This window comes from Pseudorasbora parva, chromosome 2 (assembly GCF_024679245.1).
Source record: "Pseudorasbora parva isolate DD20220531a chromosome 2, ASM2467924v1, whole genome shotgun sequence".
NCBI classification, from domain to species: Eukaryota; Metazoa; Chordata; class Actinopteri; order Cypriniformes; family Gobionidae; genus Pseudorasbora; species Pseudorasbora parva.
The window spans coordinates 13,596,605-13,612,769 of NC_090173.1; the positions used below are offsets into that span (position 1 = coordinate 13,596,605).

At 39.3% G+C, this 16,165-nt stretch overlaps 2 protein-coding genes across 5 annotated transcripts; both read right to left on the reverse strand.

Annotated features, from left to right (window-relative positions):
• Positions 1 to 1,165: 1,165 nt before the first annotated feature.
• On the reverse strand, positions 1,166 to 4,813 carry LOC137050550 (ecto-ADP-ribosyltransferase 5-like). Of its 4 annotated transcripts, none has more exons than XM_067428769.1 (5): positions 4,273 to 4,813; positions 4,089 to 4,146; positions 3,208 to 3,258; positions 2,457 to 2,541; positions 1,166 to 2,380 (listed from the first exon to the last, which is right to left on the reverse strand). In XM_067428769.1, the coding sequence occupies exons 4-5, from the start codon at positions 2,502 to 2,504 to the stop codon at positions 1,628 to 1,630; spliced, it is 801 nt and encodes a 266-aa protein (XP_067284870.1). In that variant the 5' UTR covers positions 2,505 to 2,541; positions 3,208 to 3,258; positions 4,089 to 4,146; positions 4,273 to 4,813; the 3' UTR covers positions 1,166 to 1,627. The 4 variants fall into 4 exon arrangements, with proteins under 4 accessions (XP_067284870.1, XP_067284871.1, XP_067284869.1 ...); XM_067428770.1 differs by lacking the exon at positions 4,273 to 4,813 and adding an exon at positions 2,627 to 2,685 and having other exon boundaries at positions 4,089 to 4,259; XM_067428768.1 differs by lacking the exon at positions 4,273 to 4,813 and having other exon boundaries at positions 4,089 to 4,259.
• Positions 4,814 to 10,630: 5,817 nt separating this feature from the next.
• LOC137050596 (NAD(P)(+)--arginine ADP-ribosyltransferase 2-like) lies at positions 10,631 to 11,617 on the reverse strand. Its single transcript, XM_067428772.1, has 2 exons — positions 11,535 to 11,617; positions 10,631 to 11,458 (listed from the first exon to the last, which is right to left on the reverse strand). The coding sequence occupies exons 1-2, from the start codon at positions 11,583 to 11,585 to the stop codon at positions 10,730 to 10,732; spliced, it is 780 nt and encodes a 259-aa protein (XP_067284873.1). The 5' UTR covers positions 11,586 to 11,617; the 3' UTR covers positions 10,631 to 10,729.
• Between the last annotated feature and the right edge of the window lie 4,548 nt (positions 11,618 to 16,165).

Here is a 16,165-nt window from a genome sequence, read left to right on the forward strand (position 1 = left end):
ACAGTGTTAACAGTGTTAAAAACCTTGGGAGAAACCAGGCTCAGTTGGGTCAGTAAACAGTCAGTTTATTTATTTTTTTAAACATGGCAGTTTTTGCAAAATAACTCTTCATATCTGCCTTTGATATCCCACAATCATGTGTGTTCCATTCCATGACAGTTGAGCTAAAAAATAAAGATGGTGTCTGAAAGTTGCGGTTGGTTGTCATTTTGTGTGCTAATGTTTGTTTTTGACCAATGTTTTCCACTTTTGATGTCATCTCTAGCAAGAAATTACTATTGTAGTAATAATATGTTTGCTTAGCTTTCAGCAAAGCCTTATTGCTGTAAATCATATGCTGTTCCCTAGTTTTCCCATATTGTCTGATAAGCTATTTAGACTGTCGTCTCATAAGTCAGCTCGTTAGTCCCATAATTACATTCTCAGTTCTGGCTTAGTCTTTGTCTGTTCTTGTCGATGTTAAACACATAATGTGTGTTAAGATTTACCTGAGTTTTTGTTATTAAAGATCCTGTTTCCTATTCATCCTCTTCTCTGTGAGCTTTATTTGGCTTTCCAAGCTCAGTTTTGTTAGGTGCTTTCTTGAAGCAAAAAGTCAGCTTATATGATGTTTATAATGTTAAATTATAAAATCACAATTTTAGGTTGTAAACAGTTTTAGTCATCATAGAATGTGGTGCAGAGTTGCAGAATTTGTAAACCTGAAAATAAATGAATAGGAAATAAAATCAGCTCATATAGCCTAATATTAAATTTAACCCTTTGAGGTTAAAGGAACTTCGAGGAACATTTTGCGAATTGCCTTTCTCCTTTTTAAAATCATAAGCTTGAGGATAGCAGGTCTTCCAACTCATACAAATTCAGTTTGAGACTCGCGCAACTGACACTTCTCACACCACATCCATTTTCTCACATGGCGATATGAACACTGCGCCGACAGACAAGACAGAGCAGGTGACTTTGAATAAACAATGAAGAGTTTCTCAAAGTTTTTTGAAGAAATTCAAATAATAAATAAAAACTCAGAAAGAGTGAGAATTATTTCTGCCAGCGGTGGGTGATTGAGTTTTGTTTGAAGAGCAAAACAAAAAGACAAAACTCAATCTTGCATCACAAGAATTGTATTGTGATTGTCAAAACATTTGGCAGCAGAATTTCAATATTTTATTGACAACATGTTTCAATGTTTACATGGTGCAATGACTGGTAGGCCTATTGTGTTTTTAGGAGATCTGTCCATTGACAAAAGTTTCACAATTCGATTTTATTTTGATTCATAAACTTGCGATTTATTTACATATATATCAAGTACAGTACATGTTAATTTAAAAATTTGAACTAATGCTGTACTCAACTAAAACTATACAGAGAATCCTGACAGCTGGTACATTATTATTAACATGTAATTAAAATAGACAATTAACAAGCTTTTGCCTATTCACTTTCCCCTTACACATCATACAGTACATGTAAAAACTGTGAAACTAGATCAAAAGATAACAAACAGAAGAATCCATTGTTGATTTACTTAAAACTTGTAAAGATGATTATCATTAGGAACTAATAAAGCCATCAAACATTATAATGGAAGCAACTTTTGACTTGAAGAAACTCAATGAGTGAAGATTTAAAGTTTGACCCTGTCCTGTACCAGTTTTGCGTCAGCACCACAGTTCAGGTAACTTATTTTCCCAGAACTTTTTAACTTGAACACAGTGTCACACCAGGCACCTTTCTGACCTTTTGTCTTGACCTCAGTGACCATAAACTTCTCATATGGAGGAATCAGCACCTCTTGCTGGTCAGGATACTTGGAGTATTTGATCACATTAGCACCTTCACAAGTTTCGATTTCAAAACAAGACTTCGGTCCAAAACCATTTGCTACTGTACGATCAAGAGAGGAGGATGTAAATGAACCGAAACGAACCTCTTTGTTCTCGACATCCTTATCAAACTCTACTGTAGTGCCACGATAAGTTACATAGCATTTGTTTTGTGTTTTCTTCAGAATCTGAGTCGCTTCTGTTAAAAGAAAGTGAAGTGAATACCATTTGAATGTCTTGTCTTTGTATTTGTCTTTCTCACTACGAACAGCATTATTGAAATTACGATATACAATTGAATTGTTGTTAGTGTACACATAAATGGCAACTGAATGAATCTGTTTTAAATTATCCTGTGGTTCCTTGGCTTTATTTTCACCATCGTGCCAAGTATCGTTAAATTCACGAGAGTTTCTGATTTCCTCATTCAGATATTTAGTCTTCACCAGGTCTGTCATGTTATCTCTGCAGCCGTCATATTGGTCATCAACAGATTTCTCTGCCATATCCAATGGAAATATCCTTACTCCAACAGCAGCAGCAACTCTGTTATCCTGCAGCAACAGGAATCATAATGATCACATCATAAGTATTCATGTCTGTAATATTCATACTAGAAAACAAGCTTACCTGTCCTAGAGCAGCTAAAATGAGAAGAGCTTCAATTATCAGCAGCATCTTGATTCAGTCAAATCCCTCAGATGATCTAGTAGATCTAGAGAAAAGAGAACCAGAGACACAACTTTGTCTCACAAATACTTAATCAATAACAATATATGCCTCACAGTTAAACTACTGACCGTTACTTTACTCCAGAATTTTCCTGTGAATATTCTTGTATTGATATCTCTTTTTTTTTCTTTTTCAGGAGCACAATGACGAGAGGAGAAGATCAGAAAATGTCACTCATTCATAGCCAGATGACAATGATGTTTGAAACTATGAGATGAGGAAGGTGGCTGTTTTATATCACTGATAATGTGCGTGTTGTGGGATATAACAGCTCAAGTATGATCGTGATGTGTGAACTTGTTGAGGTCCTCATAATGCGGCAATGTGAAAGTCTATATGTGGTTTCACACTGGGCAAACTGAGTTCCTGGCTAGACATGCAAACAAAGCTTGATCACTTTGAGCACTTCTAACTCTATGAAAGTTACAGAGGCAGTGCAGATTTTGAAGTAAACAAAATAAATATCAATGAAATTCAAAAGACATTGATGTCAAGAGGAGATCAGAAAGATCTCTGGTGTGACACCATGTTCACTTCAAAATCTATGGAAGTAGAAGTGACCTAAATTGTGCAGTCCATAAACAAAATGGCTTGGACATCTGATCTTGTATGTCTATTAGTGTCAGTGTCATGCTGGCCGTGTCAATACCAGCAGCAAACTGGTTTGACACCATGATGAGCAGATTCTGGTCATGGAAATCTACAAAATTAACAAATTAACAAATAACAAATTATCTATACTGAAATTAATTTTTAATTAAGGGGCAATTATCCATGTAGTTACAGGGTAAGAGTGAATCTACAGGCTGTGAAGTTGGCCAAATTGAAATTCAAATTGATGTAATTCAATGCAAATTCAATTTGAGCCATTTGGCTCTCGTAGTTACAGAGGAAGTACGGGCTGTAAATTAAAGTGGTGTTTTTCCCCTCTTAGATAACTACATGGATAATTAACCCTTAGTTCAAGTTTCAAGTTCAAGTTTCACTTTATTTATCCTTAGAAAGGAAATTTAGTGTGCAGCAGGATATCTAAAAAAAAGAGAAACAGGATAAGAGCACTACCAGATGCCAACAACAGTATAACGCAACACGGGACACACATCAACACAACAATGGAGACACTCCTTCACCAGAACCGATGACAGAAACCAATACAATACACGGTCAGTATGTCATAAAAAACAATGACAGGAATATTAAAAATTTACTTACAGTTTAAGTAATTTGTTAATTGTCAATAGATACCCCTTTATCCCCCAAATATTACATATTGTTCCCATTTAATTACACATACTTACTTTATAGTTACACTATAATTACTGAAAGTTACACTGTACATTTGTTTTAACTATGCAGTACTTTCCGGGCCGTAATCCAAAGAATTACCAAAAAGTTTGACCATTTATTATAAAACTGCATACAGAATAGTGTGTTCTGTTTTAACAAGAGTTAACTCAACATCGTTTCATTTAGCTGGTGCTATGGTGAAGCATTGAGTTCGAGTTCTCATTGTGAGAACTTGAGTCTCACCTTGATGGGCTCGCAGATTGCATTCTTTAAAGCAAGCAATCAGGCTCTTCGTTCCCCTCTGTAACATAATCCACTGAAGGTGAGGTTTTGAACACAAGTGGAGCTTCTTTAATAATCCAAAACACAAAACCAAGACTTGGCAAAAACAAACAAAAGACTTAACTTGACATAAATAAACACTCACCAACGCTGTTGGTTCCACCTTCAGTATCAGACAAAGACTATGGCAACATGAGGTCTTAAATACACAAAAGCTGAGAACTAGATAAGACACACCTGTGAACAATGATTAACCAATAAACCGATGACAACAGAACACGTGGCAGGAACACATGAGGGCATAGTCACATGACAATAGAACACATGACAAAACCAGGAAGTGCATGACAAAACATGACAGTGATCACGAAAAACAATGTTCCCCCGCTATGGGGGGCCCCTGATGCCCGTACATAATCACAACAGTCTTGCTGGGCAGTCTTGCGGGACGGACTTGGGGGAGGGATGGTGGGCCAGGCCCGTGCCAAGGCACCCGATATAGACCCTGACATGGCTGGGACGGGCCTAAAGCATGGGCGGACCTAAACCCTGTGGCGTGGGCAGACCTGGGCCCAGTAGCGTGGTCGGAACTGGGCCACGAGGCGTAGGCGGACCTGGACCCCGAGGAGTAGGCGGACCTGGACCCCGAGGAGTAGGCGGACCTGGACCTCGAGGCGTAGGCGGACCTGGACCCCGAGGCGTAGGCGGACCTGGACCCCGAGGCGTAGGCGGACCTGGACCCCGAGGCGTAGGCGGACGTGAACACTAACCCAACACCAAAACACCCTGTGACAGATTCCCCCCTCTATGGGGGGCCCCTGATGCCCATACATAATCACAACAGTCTTGCTGGGCAGTCTTGCGGGATGGACTTGGGGGAGGGATGGTGGGCCAGGCCCGTGCCAAGGCACCGATATAGACCCTGACATGGCTGGGACGGGCCTGGAAGCATGGGCGGACCTAAACCCTGTGGCGTGGGCAGACCTGGGCCCCGTGGCGTGGTCGGAACTGGGCCACGAGGCTTAGGCGGACCTGGACCCTGAGGAGTAGGCGGACCTGGACCCCGAGGAGTAGGCGAACCTGGACCCCGAGGCGTAGGCGGACCTGGACCCTGAGGCGTAGGCGGCCCTGGACCCCGAGGCGTAGGCGGACCTGGACCCCGAGTCATAGGCGGACCTGGACCCCGAGGCGTAGGCGGACCTGGACTCCGAGGCGTAGGCAGACCTGGACCCCGAGGCGTAGACTGACCTGGACCCTGATGCATGGACAGACCTGGACCCTCAGATATGGACAGACCTGGACCCTGTGGGCGGTAAAGGCCGTTCAGGTGGCCATGGCGGTAATGGCAGTTCGAGGAAAAGAGGAATCAGGTGAGGAAGGGAATGCGACGGCTAATAGTAAAAGAGAAACAGCTAAGGGGAATAAAGATTAAATGAGAGGGTGTGTGCATCAATAAGGAAATAACAGTAATGAGTGAGAGAGAAACAGGATCATGACACAAATGGTGGTTTAATGACAATACATAGGGGAGGACAGAGCTGACCGTCACAATCTTCTCTCCCTGAGTAAGATTAGTGGTCTCCGCAAATGGCTTTAGCACATCGCAAAGCTCCTTCATCAGATTCCACTCCCTAATTGAGACGACCAGCTCACTGTGGCCTGTGTCCTGAACAACACTGCACAGTTCTTGGTTACTGAATGAGAACACTGCCTTGACCTGGCGGAGAGTTGAATTCCACTGTGTATTCACAGTAGCGGGTATCCCTTGCTGCCCAAACTTATATCAAATGCATCTTTAAAGGTGCTGGATGTATGCAGGAGAGAACTCAGTTTGGAGCATTTTGCAAAGGTACAGCTTATGATCCGTGCATCCTTGAGACCATCAGCAGTTAACTGCAGCATATGGGCAAAGCATTGCTGACATCTAGGACTTCCTCTGTTGATCATGTGGTCCACATTCTCCATTTCACCTCTGGAGAGGTCTTCCCACAACTCTGCATCATCCAGATTGTCATCATTAGTTACTTCACCATCTTGCTCTTTTTGAAAACACACTGTAAATGCTCACTTCATATTGGCGGCATTGTCACAAATAACAAAGTCAAGTTATTGTCTGATGTGATATTCATCACATATGGAATCTAAGGCTTCTTATATCTATTCTCCTGTGTGAGTTCCTTTGAATATGTCGCAGGCAAGCAAGTATAATTTCCGCAAAACTCCCTCAGATGTTGCCAAAACATGGCCAGTGACTCCCAAAAAGCCACGCATTCTCCCGTCTGACCAAATATCCACTGTAGCTGATACATGGTCTGCACTAGCAAGAAGCACTTTTATTTTATCTTTAGTCTCTGCAACAAGGGATTCTATCTTTAAAGTTATTGTCCTACAACAGGCAGGCCTGGTACTTGGAGTCAGCCACAGACATGAAGTGTCGGAAATGCTGTAGCCGGCATGCTACATCCTATCACCAGGTCTCTTAGAATGGCATTTGTTATGGCCTTCTATCTTGGAAGATTAGCTGAATAGGCTTCCTGAGGATGAGACTGGAGGAACTGGGAAATTGCAGGCTGTGTGGTATCAGTGCAGGCATTTCTTTCCCTTTCATACTCTGCATTAGCCTGGATCAGGGGCGTTTCTAGGATTTTAATTTTAGGGGGGCCCATCCCCAAGTGAGAGTAGGCCTGTAGAAAAAATACACTATTTAGTTTAGGGTCCAAATTGCTCTATTAACTAATAGCTTACAAACATGCATGCCCAGAAGATATTGGCTGTTTATCGTTACTTATGAAGCAAATATTAACACCTTACTGCACTGCTGCAAGATATTGGCTGTTTATCGTTACTTATGAAGCAAATATTAACACCTTACTGCATGGCCATACTGTACATACCCAATAATGTAGGCAGATTTATGGATCCCAAATGTTAGAGTATTTTGAGGGCATGCTCCCCTGAGAAAAGGCCCTAACGCTAATCCGGGTCCCTGATGTGCCACAAGCCACCCCTGATCAAGCTAGCCTGTACCAGATACCAGTGAGTATCAAGGGGGGTACGTATCAGGCTTTGGTGGATTCAGGTTGCAACCAGACCTCGATACATCAAACCGTATCCATCCTAGGGCATTGGGAAATAGCCGCATGGTTGAGGGTGGGGTGTGTGCACAGGGAAGTGGTGAACTATCCGTTGTTGCCCGTGGCTATTCAATTTCGGGGACAAACGCATAGTGTGGAGGTGGCAGTTAACCCACACCTCCGGAATCAGATAATTTTGGGAACTAATTGGCCTGCATTTAATAAATTATAGGGACACTTGTGTACGAATGCCTCTTGGGGGAAGAGGGGATGAGGGAAAGTGACGGCGGTGCAGGTGGGGGAGGTGGATTCAGGACCTCCGGGAAACATTCAGGGGGAACAGAAGGGTGACTCACAAACCACTCACAAACAGAGTGGTCCCATGTTTGTGTGTTTGTGTTTACCCGTTGTGTTTGAGAAATAAAGTGTTACTAGTCCCAGTCATCCCGACCCCGCCTTCTTCCTTCCCCACAAGAAAGTTAAAAGCCATGAACCTGACTACAGTCATACTTTGCTTAAATGTTCTTACAGGTGCTTAAGAGTATTTTTGCACAGTTTATGTTATGTAATATTTGGTAAATATTCTTGAACACTTTGTAGCACTTTTGTATGTGCAATTTATTAGCAAAACTCAGTCTCGCATAGGGCAACCAAAGAGCTAGAGCCGGCCCTGAGTGACTGTATAAGACAGAGGCCCAGTCCTTTTCTGAACTGTTCCTGGAATCCAGTTAGGACTGAAGTTTCTCGTAAACACATGATCACCTGCACTTAAATGCCTCTCTTTAGCATGCTGGTCATGGTACCATTTGTGCTTCACTGGCTTGTCCTCCACTTGACTTCTGAAGTCAGGGTGAATGAGATCTAGGGTAGACCTCAGTTTCTGTCCGAGATTTTCTCGTAGTCGTCTGTGGTGTTATCCAATAGCTCTTGCTAGCCTGGCTTCAAGGGAATATCCTGTGCTCTTTTCATCAGACCTTTAAACATTTGTACAGCCCTTTCAGACAGTCCATCAGAAGCTGCATGGTATGGTGCCGTGGTTATGTGCTTGATGCCGTTATGTTTCATGAATACTTGAAACTCCTTACTTGTGAAACAACTGCCATTGTCTGACACCACTATTTCTGGCAACCCATGCTGGCTTTGTCTCATGCACTGGATGGTAGTTGCAGATGTAGAGCTATTTAGCAGGTAAGCATCTATCCATTTAGAGTATGCATCCACCAGGATCAGGAACATTTTACCTAACCATTGTCCCGCATAAGCAATACGAATCCTTCTCCAGGGCAGCTTTGGGATTTCCCCAGGGATGTAAAGATGTCCCGCATAAGCAATACGAATCCTTCTCCATGGCAGCTTTGGTATTTCTCAGGGATGTAAAGGTGCACACGGAGGGGGATTCCTGTTCTCTTGTGCTTTTCTCTTGACATCTGACACAAGCTTTTACCAGTCCTTCCACAGCAGCATCCATCTGAGGCCACCACATGTAGCCCCGTGCCAAACCCTTAATTCTGGTTATGCCAGATTTCTTAGAGATTCCTCTTAACTGGCCCCTGTGACTAATATGTCTTCCAGGTAAACTGTGACGTGTTTTGCAGGATTCAGGTTTTGCGGGATTCCCTCCATGGTGCATTGGAAAATGGCTGGACTCAATTCATCTCCAAAAGGCCTACAGGAAGTGTACAGTCCCTTGCGTGTGTCACATATTTTCTGGCACTCTCATCCAGCATGATTTGCTGATACACATGGCTCATGTAAAGTTTGGAGAAATGTTGTCCTCCAGCTAATTGAGGGAAAAAAAATTCAACTTTCGGAATAGGATAATGTTCCCCACTGGATGCTCTGTTTACTCTGAGTTTGTAATCTCCACAAATACGGATTGAGCCATCTGGTTTCTTTAGAGGCACTATGGGAGCTGCCTACTCTGCGAATTGCATTACTTCAAGGACCTTCTCCTCCACCAATCTCTAGAGCTCGGCCTCCACCAAGGGCTTAACAGCAAATGGAATACGGCTAAAAGAATCGTGTTGGGTCTCGGGGTTGACATGAATCTTAGCCGTGGTGCCTCTAAGCTGCCCCAACTCTTCTTTAAACACCTCTGTGTGACAGTAGAATCTTTGGAATACTCTTTTCAAAATACTACGATTTGGGACATACTAATTCTATTTTCAAATACTATTTAGGATGGATAGTATGCAAATTGGGACGCAGGGAAAGTCTCAAAATTCAAATTAATCAAATAGGATCAAAACGCAAATGAGTCAATGAATGCGGATCCACAAATGCACATCTTACTCCTTGCACGCACAAAATCTGACCAACATTAATGCAAAATCGAATTTTTGTATTCACAGTTATGTCTCTATTTGTACAAAATGCTGCACATTCATGTATATCGGGATTTTGCACACACAAGTGGTAAAGTATTAGTTTAAATGTAGAAATGCTCATTTGGTATTTGTGCATACATTAATACTCAGCACCAGGCGTTTTCAATGGTAGCTGTTTGTGTGTGGGGGGGTTGTGAAATGCTTGAAAACGCAAAATGAATGTCTCAAAATCCAAATGAATCAAATGAGATCATTGCAGAAAAGACGGCAATTAATGCATCACATGATGCACATAATGTCACATGATCCACAAATGCACATCTTCTTTGTTGCATGTGCCAATTATGATACACTAATGCAAAATAAAACATTTGCATTCACAAAAATAACTCTATTTATAGAAACTGCAGCACATTCATGCAAATCTGTTTTGCACATACAGGTTGAAAGGCATTTGTTTGAGGATAGTAAAAAGTTAATGGATAATTGTGCGTGCATGTATTAATCATTATGAGTCTAGTTGGTTAATCGCCTCTGCATTCTAACCTAAATTTGAGTAAGCAATAATTGGGACGATTGGACGGGCCAGCGATAACATTATTGACTGAAAGAAAAGTGATGCTTTTAGCAGCTATTGCTCATCTTATAAAGTGTCATAGTGTGAATAAAGCCAAAAACAACAACCACAAGCATCTGCACAATAAAAATCACAAAAACTCCAATATCACTCTTTTAAACTCTTCTTAATCTCCAACATGACTGAGATGAAAAAAAGTAAGTATAGAATTTATTGTTTAAAAAAATATTTTCAAACTATTTAAATCAAACTAAATGAGAATCAAAAGCTTTTTTAGTGTGTTACTGAAATATTATCGCTGCATGCTGTATAGAAGGTAATTTAGCAGTTTATATGCTATTGCTGCCAGTTAGAGAGACAGCAAACAATAAAATTGTAAGATGTAAGTAAATGAAGAAATTAATTACAGACACATAAAATCACCTCAACAGTCACTTAAAAATAACTTTATTTCATTGTGTTGAAATTAAACAAATGTTATTCTCTGACAAATAATTAATGAACTTAACAAAGAGGGACAGAAGCTGGAATTGATGTACAAGATTATATCATTTAAATTTAAAGCACTTTATTCAGCACATAGTACTTTGTTTTGGTCTCTGAGATGTTCTTTGATATTCGAGATTATTTCTTGAATAAGGCACAATTCAGGTTACTTCTTGTTCCAGTGCTTTTCAACACAAACACAGTCTCACACCAGAGATCTTTCTGCTCAACTCTTGTCTTGACAGCAGTGACTTTAAACTTCTCATATGGAGGAATCAGCACCTCTTTCTCATTAGAATACTTAGAATATTTTGCCACATTAGCTCCTTCACATGTGCGAATTTCAAAACAAGATTTAGTTCCAAAATTTTTTGTTACCTTAATATCAAGAGAGGAGGATGTAAACGAGCCAAAACGAACCAATTTGTTCAGAACATCCTTATTAAATTCAACATTTGTACCACGATAAGTTGAATGGCATTGATTTTGTGTTTTCTTCAGAATCTGTATCGCTTCTGTTAACAGAAAGTGAAGAGAATACCATTTGTATGCCTCATTTTTGTACTGTTTTTTATCACGATGAATATCCTTATTGAAGTTCTTGTATACAGTAGTGTCACTGTACACATAAATGGCGATTGAATGAATCTTTTTCAAATCATCTTTCGGGCCCTTGGCAAACTTTTTTCCTTCATGCCAAGCCGTTTTAAAAACAGGTGATTTATTGAGTTCTTTCTTTAGAAATTTTTTCTCCACCAGCTTTGCCATTTTCTCTCTACAGCCCATATATTTGTCATCAACAGATTTCAGTGCCATATCCAATGGAATTATCTTTCCTTTTACAGCAGCAGCAGAAGCTCTGTGATCCTGCAGCAACAGGAATCATAATGATCACATCATCAGTATTCATGTCTGTAATATTCATACTAGAACACAAGCTTACCTGTCCCAGAGCAGCTAAAATGAGAAGAAGAGCTTCAATGATCAGCAGCATCTTGATTCAGTCAAATCCCTCAGATGATCTATAGATCTAGTGAAAAACAAATGCTGAAAGAAATAGAGAAACACAACAGAGTTTCGCTAAATTGATTACCCCAATGGCAACATGTCCAAAATTAGAATATTGTGGTCTATTAAACTTTTTTTTTGTTTTGTTCACGAGCTCAATGACAAGAGGAAAAGATCAGAAAAGTCACTCACCATCAGATGACAATGAGTCTCTGAACCAAGAGGTAAGGGCGGTGGCTTTTATATCTCTGAAAATGTCTGTGCTCGAGTACTGAATTACAGCAGTTGTGCATAAGCTTATCTGAGGGTTTTAACTCTCCATTATGCAACACATGTGAAGGTCTGGTGTATGTGCGGTTGCAAAAAGGTCAGGCTCGTTCCTGTCATGTCAGTACCAGCAGAAAAATGGGTTGAATGTTTTTCCTCCATATTTCTGCAGGACTCACATTAAATTCATTCTTATTTAGAACACAACATTTTTTTGTACATTAGTAAATGTATATTTAAAAAACATTAAGATCTTAAGAGCAAGTACAGTTGCAGTTGCAGTTGCAGCAATGACAGAGAAAGGCATGCACCTCCTGTTTTGAATTAATTAGAATAATAATAGTTGTGATTATTAATAATAGGGCTGAAGAAGAACAGAAACATTGTAAAATGCCTTGATATTATGCCGTTCAGCTTTAACAATGCACTTCCCATGATGCTTTGGAAAGAGTAAGAGCTGTGCGGAACAGAGAACAGAACTAAGAGTGATTCAATGTGTGCTGCAGAAATAATTAAATCCTTGTATAATACTGCTCAAAACAGTTAATATTTTAATTAAAGTTGTCTGTCGTCAAAATTTCATGCTAAGATGAAAAAGACACAACACTTCCAGTAGATTTTGCTGGTGTAATAACCAAACTTTTGTGGTTTTGTTTCTCTGTGCACTGTGATAATGACACGTACTCTAGGGTTTTCAGAGTTAAAGTGAAAAAGGGTATGTGAGTCAGTTTAAAGATGTGTGTTTCTAAATGTGTTATCTGCAAGAAATTAATATTGACTTTATAACATCATACATGTTAACAAATAATTAAATTGGTGTCATTTGTCAAGTCTTCACAGGAGTTGCAGTCATCTATTTACAGGTGTTGAGTCGTCTGCAGTCTTAAAACAGAAAAGCAAAAGGAAAATTATTAGCGTAGCTGCTGTTCATAACATTAAGCAAAGATAATCATATGTATCTGATCTGATATAACTGAACTACAAGGTCATGAGGTGCATCATGTGAATGCTTGGCTGAACAGATGCGACTAGATTTAAACTGATGCCCTGAAAATTATCAGGAAGGCTATTCCAGAGTTTAGGAGCCAAATATTAGGTTAGGTGAACTTCATTATCCCCAAGGGGCGATGTGTTTCACAGCCAGAAGTAATCTATACAATTAACAAAGACAACACACAAGAACATGACAAATGTGAAAACGCTTTCCCTCCTTTGTTGGACTTAGATATCAGGTACTACCAGAAAAACTCTAAACCTGGATAAGTTGAGTTTACTTAAAAAAATTGAGGAAACTGGTTGCCCTAAAAAATTTAAGTAATGATTACTTGATAAACTTGAGTTAAATTTACTTAATGATATTAGCTGTTCTAATAATTATTTCAAGTTGAATAGACTAAATACTTTAATTTTAAGTAGCCTAATACCTGTTTAATTACTCTACTCATCTTTTTAATTGCATTACATTATATACAAAAGCAATCAGACAAAAATATTTCTCTCTTATTTTTTATTTAAAACTTTTCAAACTACAAAAATACAGTGAAGACTTTAAAACAAGTTTAAAACAATTTGCCCTCAAGTTTTAGAGGTTCCAACTTTTCTCTCTCATAAAGAGAGCATCTAACAAGTAGTTTTGTGCAATTCCCCCGAGAACATGAAAGCTTGTTTTAACATTTGCACATAAATAATGAATTCACCCCAAAATTAAAATTTCCTGATAATTTACTCACCCTAATGCCGTCCAAGATGTTCATGTCTTTCTTTCTTCAGAGGAAAAAATTTTTTTTTTTTTTTTTTTTAAATTTAGTAAAACATTTAAGGATGTTTGGATATTTTCAACGAGTAGTTGAACGTCTACATCACTGCAGTTTCAAAGGGCTCTGAAGTGCTTGGAATGGTATGGTGCGATCCCAGCTGTGGAATAGGGTCTTATCTAGACAAATTATTGGTAATTTTCTAAAATAAAAATCGATATACTTTTTAACCACAATTAATCATCTTGGGCTAGTCTGTGATGAGCCAGGCATGACGTAATCACGTTGAAAGGTCACACCGAAAGTGGGCAGAAGTACCACTCCATTGTTTACAAAGCAAATGCTCTTACAAAAACGGTAAGACAATAATAAATATGTGAGTCAACATACAATACAATTTGAATAATCCCTCCACACTTTGTAAACAATGGGGCGGTACTTCCGGCCAAGTTTGGTGTGACCTTTTCAACCTGATTATGTCATGCCTGAAACATCGTAGACCAGCATAAGACGATCAATTGTGGTTCAAAAGTATATAGATTTATTTTATTTTTAGAAAATGAGAAATCGTTTCACTAGATAAGACCCTATTCCTCAGCTGGGATCGCACGGTACCATTTTAAGCACTATAGACCCCTTTGGAACTGCATTGATGTGGACGTTCAACTATTGGTTGCAATTGAAGTCCATTGTTGGGAGAAAAGGCCTAAAATGTTTTCCTCAAAAAAAACTTTCTTTTCCATTGAAGAAAGAAAGACATCTTGGATGGCATTGGGAGTAAATTATCAGTAAATTTATATTTTGGGGTGAATTAATACTTTAAGCAAATGAACATACTGTACAAATATAAAATCAACCTTTTTTTCTTTCACACCTCAGTTCAGAAAATTGACATTGTGCAGCTTTGTTTTGTTCTCGCCATCACTCTCAGATTTTTTTTTTTTCAAAAAACAATTCTAATAGTAAAAAACCAAAACAAAAAACAATTGAATTTTTTTTTTTTTTTTTACAGAACACAGACGAAAAAAAAATATATCTTGTGTCGGACACCATTTTACACTGTAACTGCAAGCTGATTTTTCAAGGATTGAATTTTTGGTGCCAGGTCCACCTTTCCAAGGTTAAGAAATACCTGCTGGATGAAATGGAAAGTGTTTTTCATACACTTTGGATAGTCCAAGTGAAGGCCATAAATGAGTCCAAAAAGAAGACAGAAGGCCTGAGGCAGGTTGTCTGGTTTCATAACCGAATTCCCTTCCAAGATGATGCACACTTGGGAAGGGTTCACCTGTGGACTTTCTGCATCAACACATAGGATTCCTACGGGAATTTGGTGGAACGAGTACTCATCAGTAACATCCTAACAAAGAAAGAAACAAGATCATTGCAGTTAAATAATGTGTTGACGACTAAAACGTATTTCCAACTATAAAATCAAGCATGTGTAATCTCCACAGAAATTCAAAAAAGCAATCAATACCAGTCATAAAGTCATGCACTAAACAGGACAAATGTTCTCCTTTGATGTCATGCCACATTTATGGCAGTTTTGCAACCTGGCCATGTATAAATTATGATAGCACTGTCCTTCAAAATCAAAATATATTGGGCAAGTTTTTTAAGTTGGTTTACCAAAAAATGAATTTAATAATGTCATTAATTACTTTAATCATTAAAGTAATTCATGGGACTCCAGTGAAAAAGTTAGTAGCAGACAAATCTTCATTAAAGGGCTAGTTCACCCAAAAATGAAATTTGTCATTAATTAGTCACCCTCATGTCATTCGACACCCGTAACACAAGTGAAGATATTTTTGTTGAAAGCTGATGGCTGAGAAAGGCTTCAGATAGGCCTTCATCGGCATTCAGTACATTTACACTCACAAGACCCATAAAGGCACTAAAGACGCCGATACAAAGTCCATATCACTACAGTGGCTGTACAATCATTTTACGAAGCAACGAGAATAGTTTTTGTGCACAAAAAAAAAAAAAATTTGAAATAACTTTATCCTCCAAGTTATTGTCTTCCATGTAGGTCTCGGACGTGAACTCACAGATAGCGGCGCTCCTCCTCGCTTCTGGTGTCATGTATCCGAACGGCGGATCTGCGTCATATTTTCGCACATGCGTCGAGTTCACGTCAATAACTTGGTGGATAAAGTTTTTATTTTTGTACGCAAAAAACTATTATAACAGCCACTGTAGTGAGATGGACTTTGTAACGATGTGTTTAGTGCCTTTTATGGTTCTTGTGAGTGTGAATGTACTGAATGCCAACAGAGGCCTATCTGAAGCCTTTCTCAGCCATCAGCTTTTAACAAAAATATCTTCATTTGTGGTCCGAAGATGAACGAAGGTGTTACAGGTGTCGAACGACATGAGGGTGAGTAATTAATTACATAATTTTCATTTTAATGGATTAAAATGTACCTGCAAAATTTACAAACAAACGTTTTACAACTTACGGAGCAGGTCTTAAAGAAGGTTGAAGGATCATCACCCAAAATGACGGGCAGTCCACGAAGGCAAAGGGACCTAACAT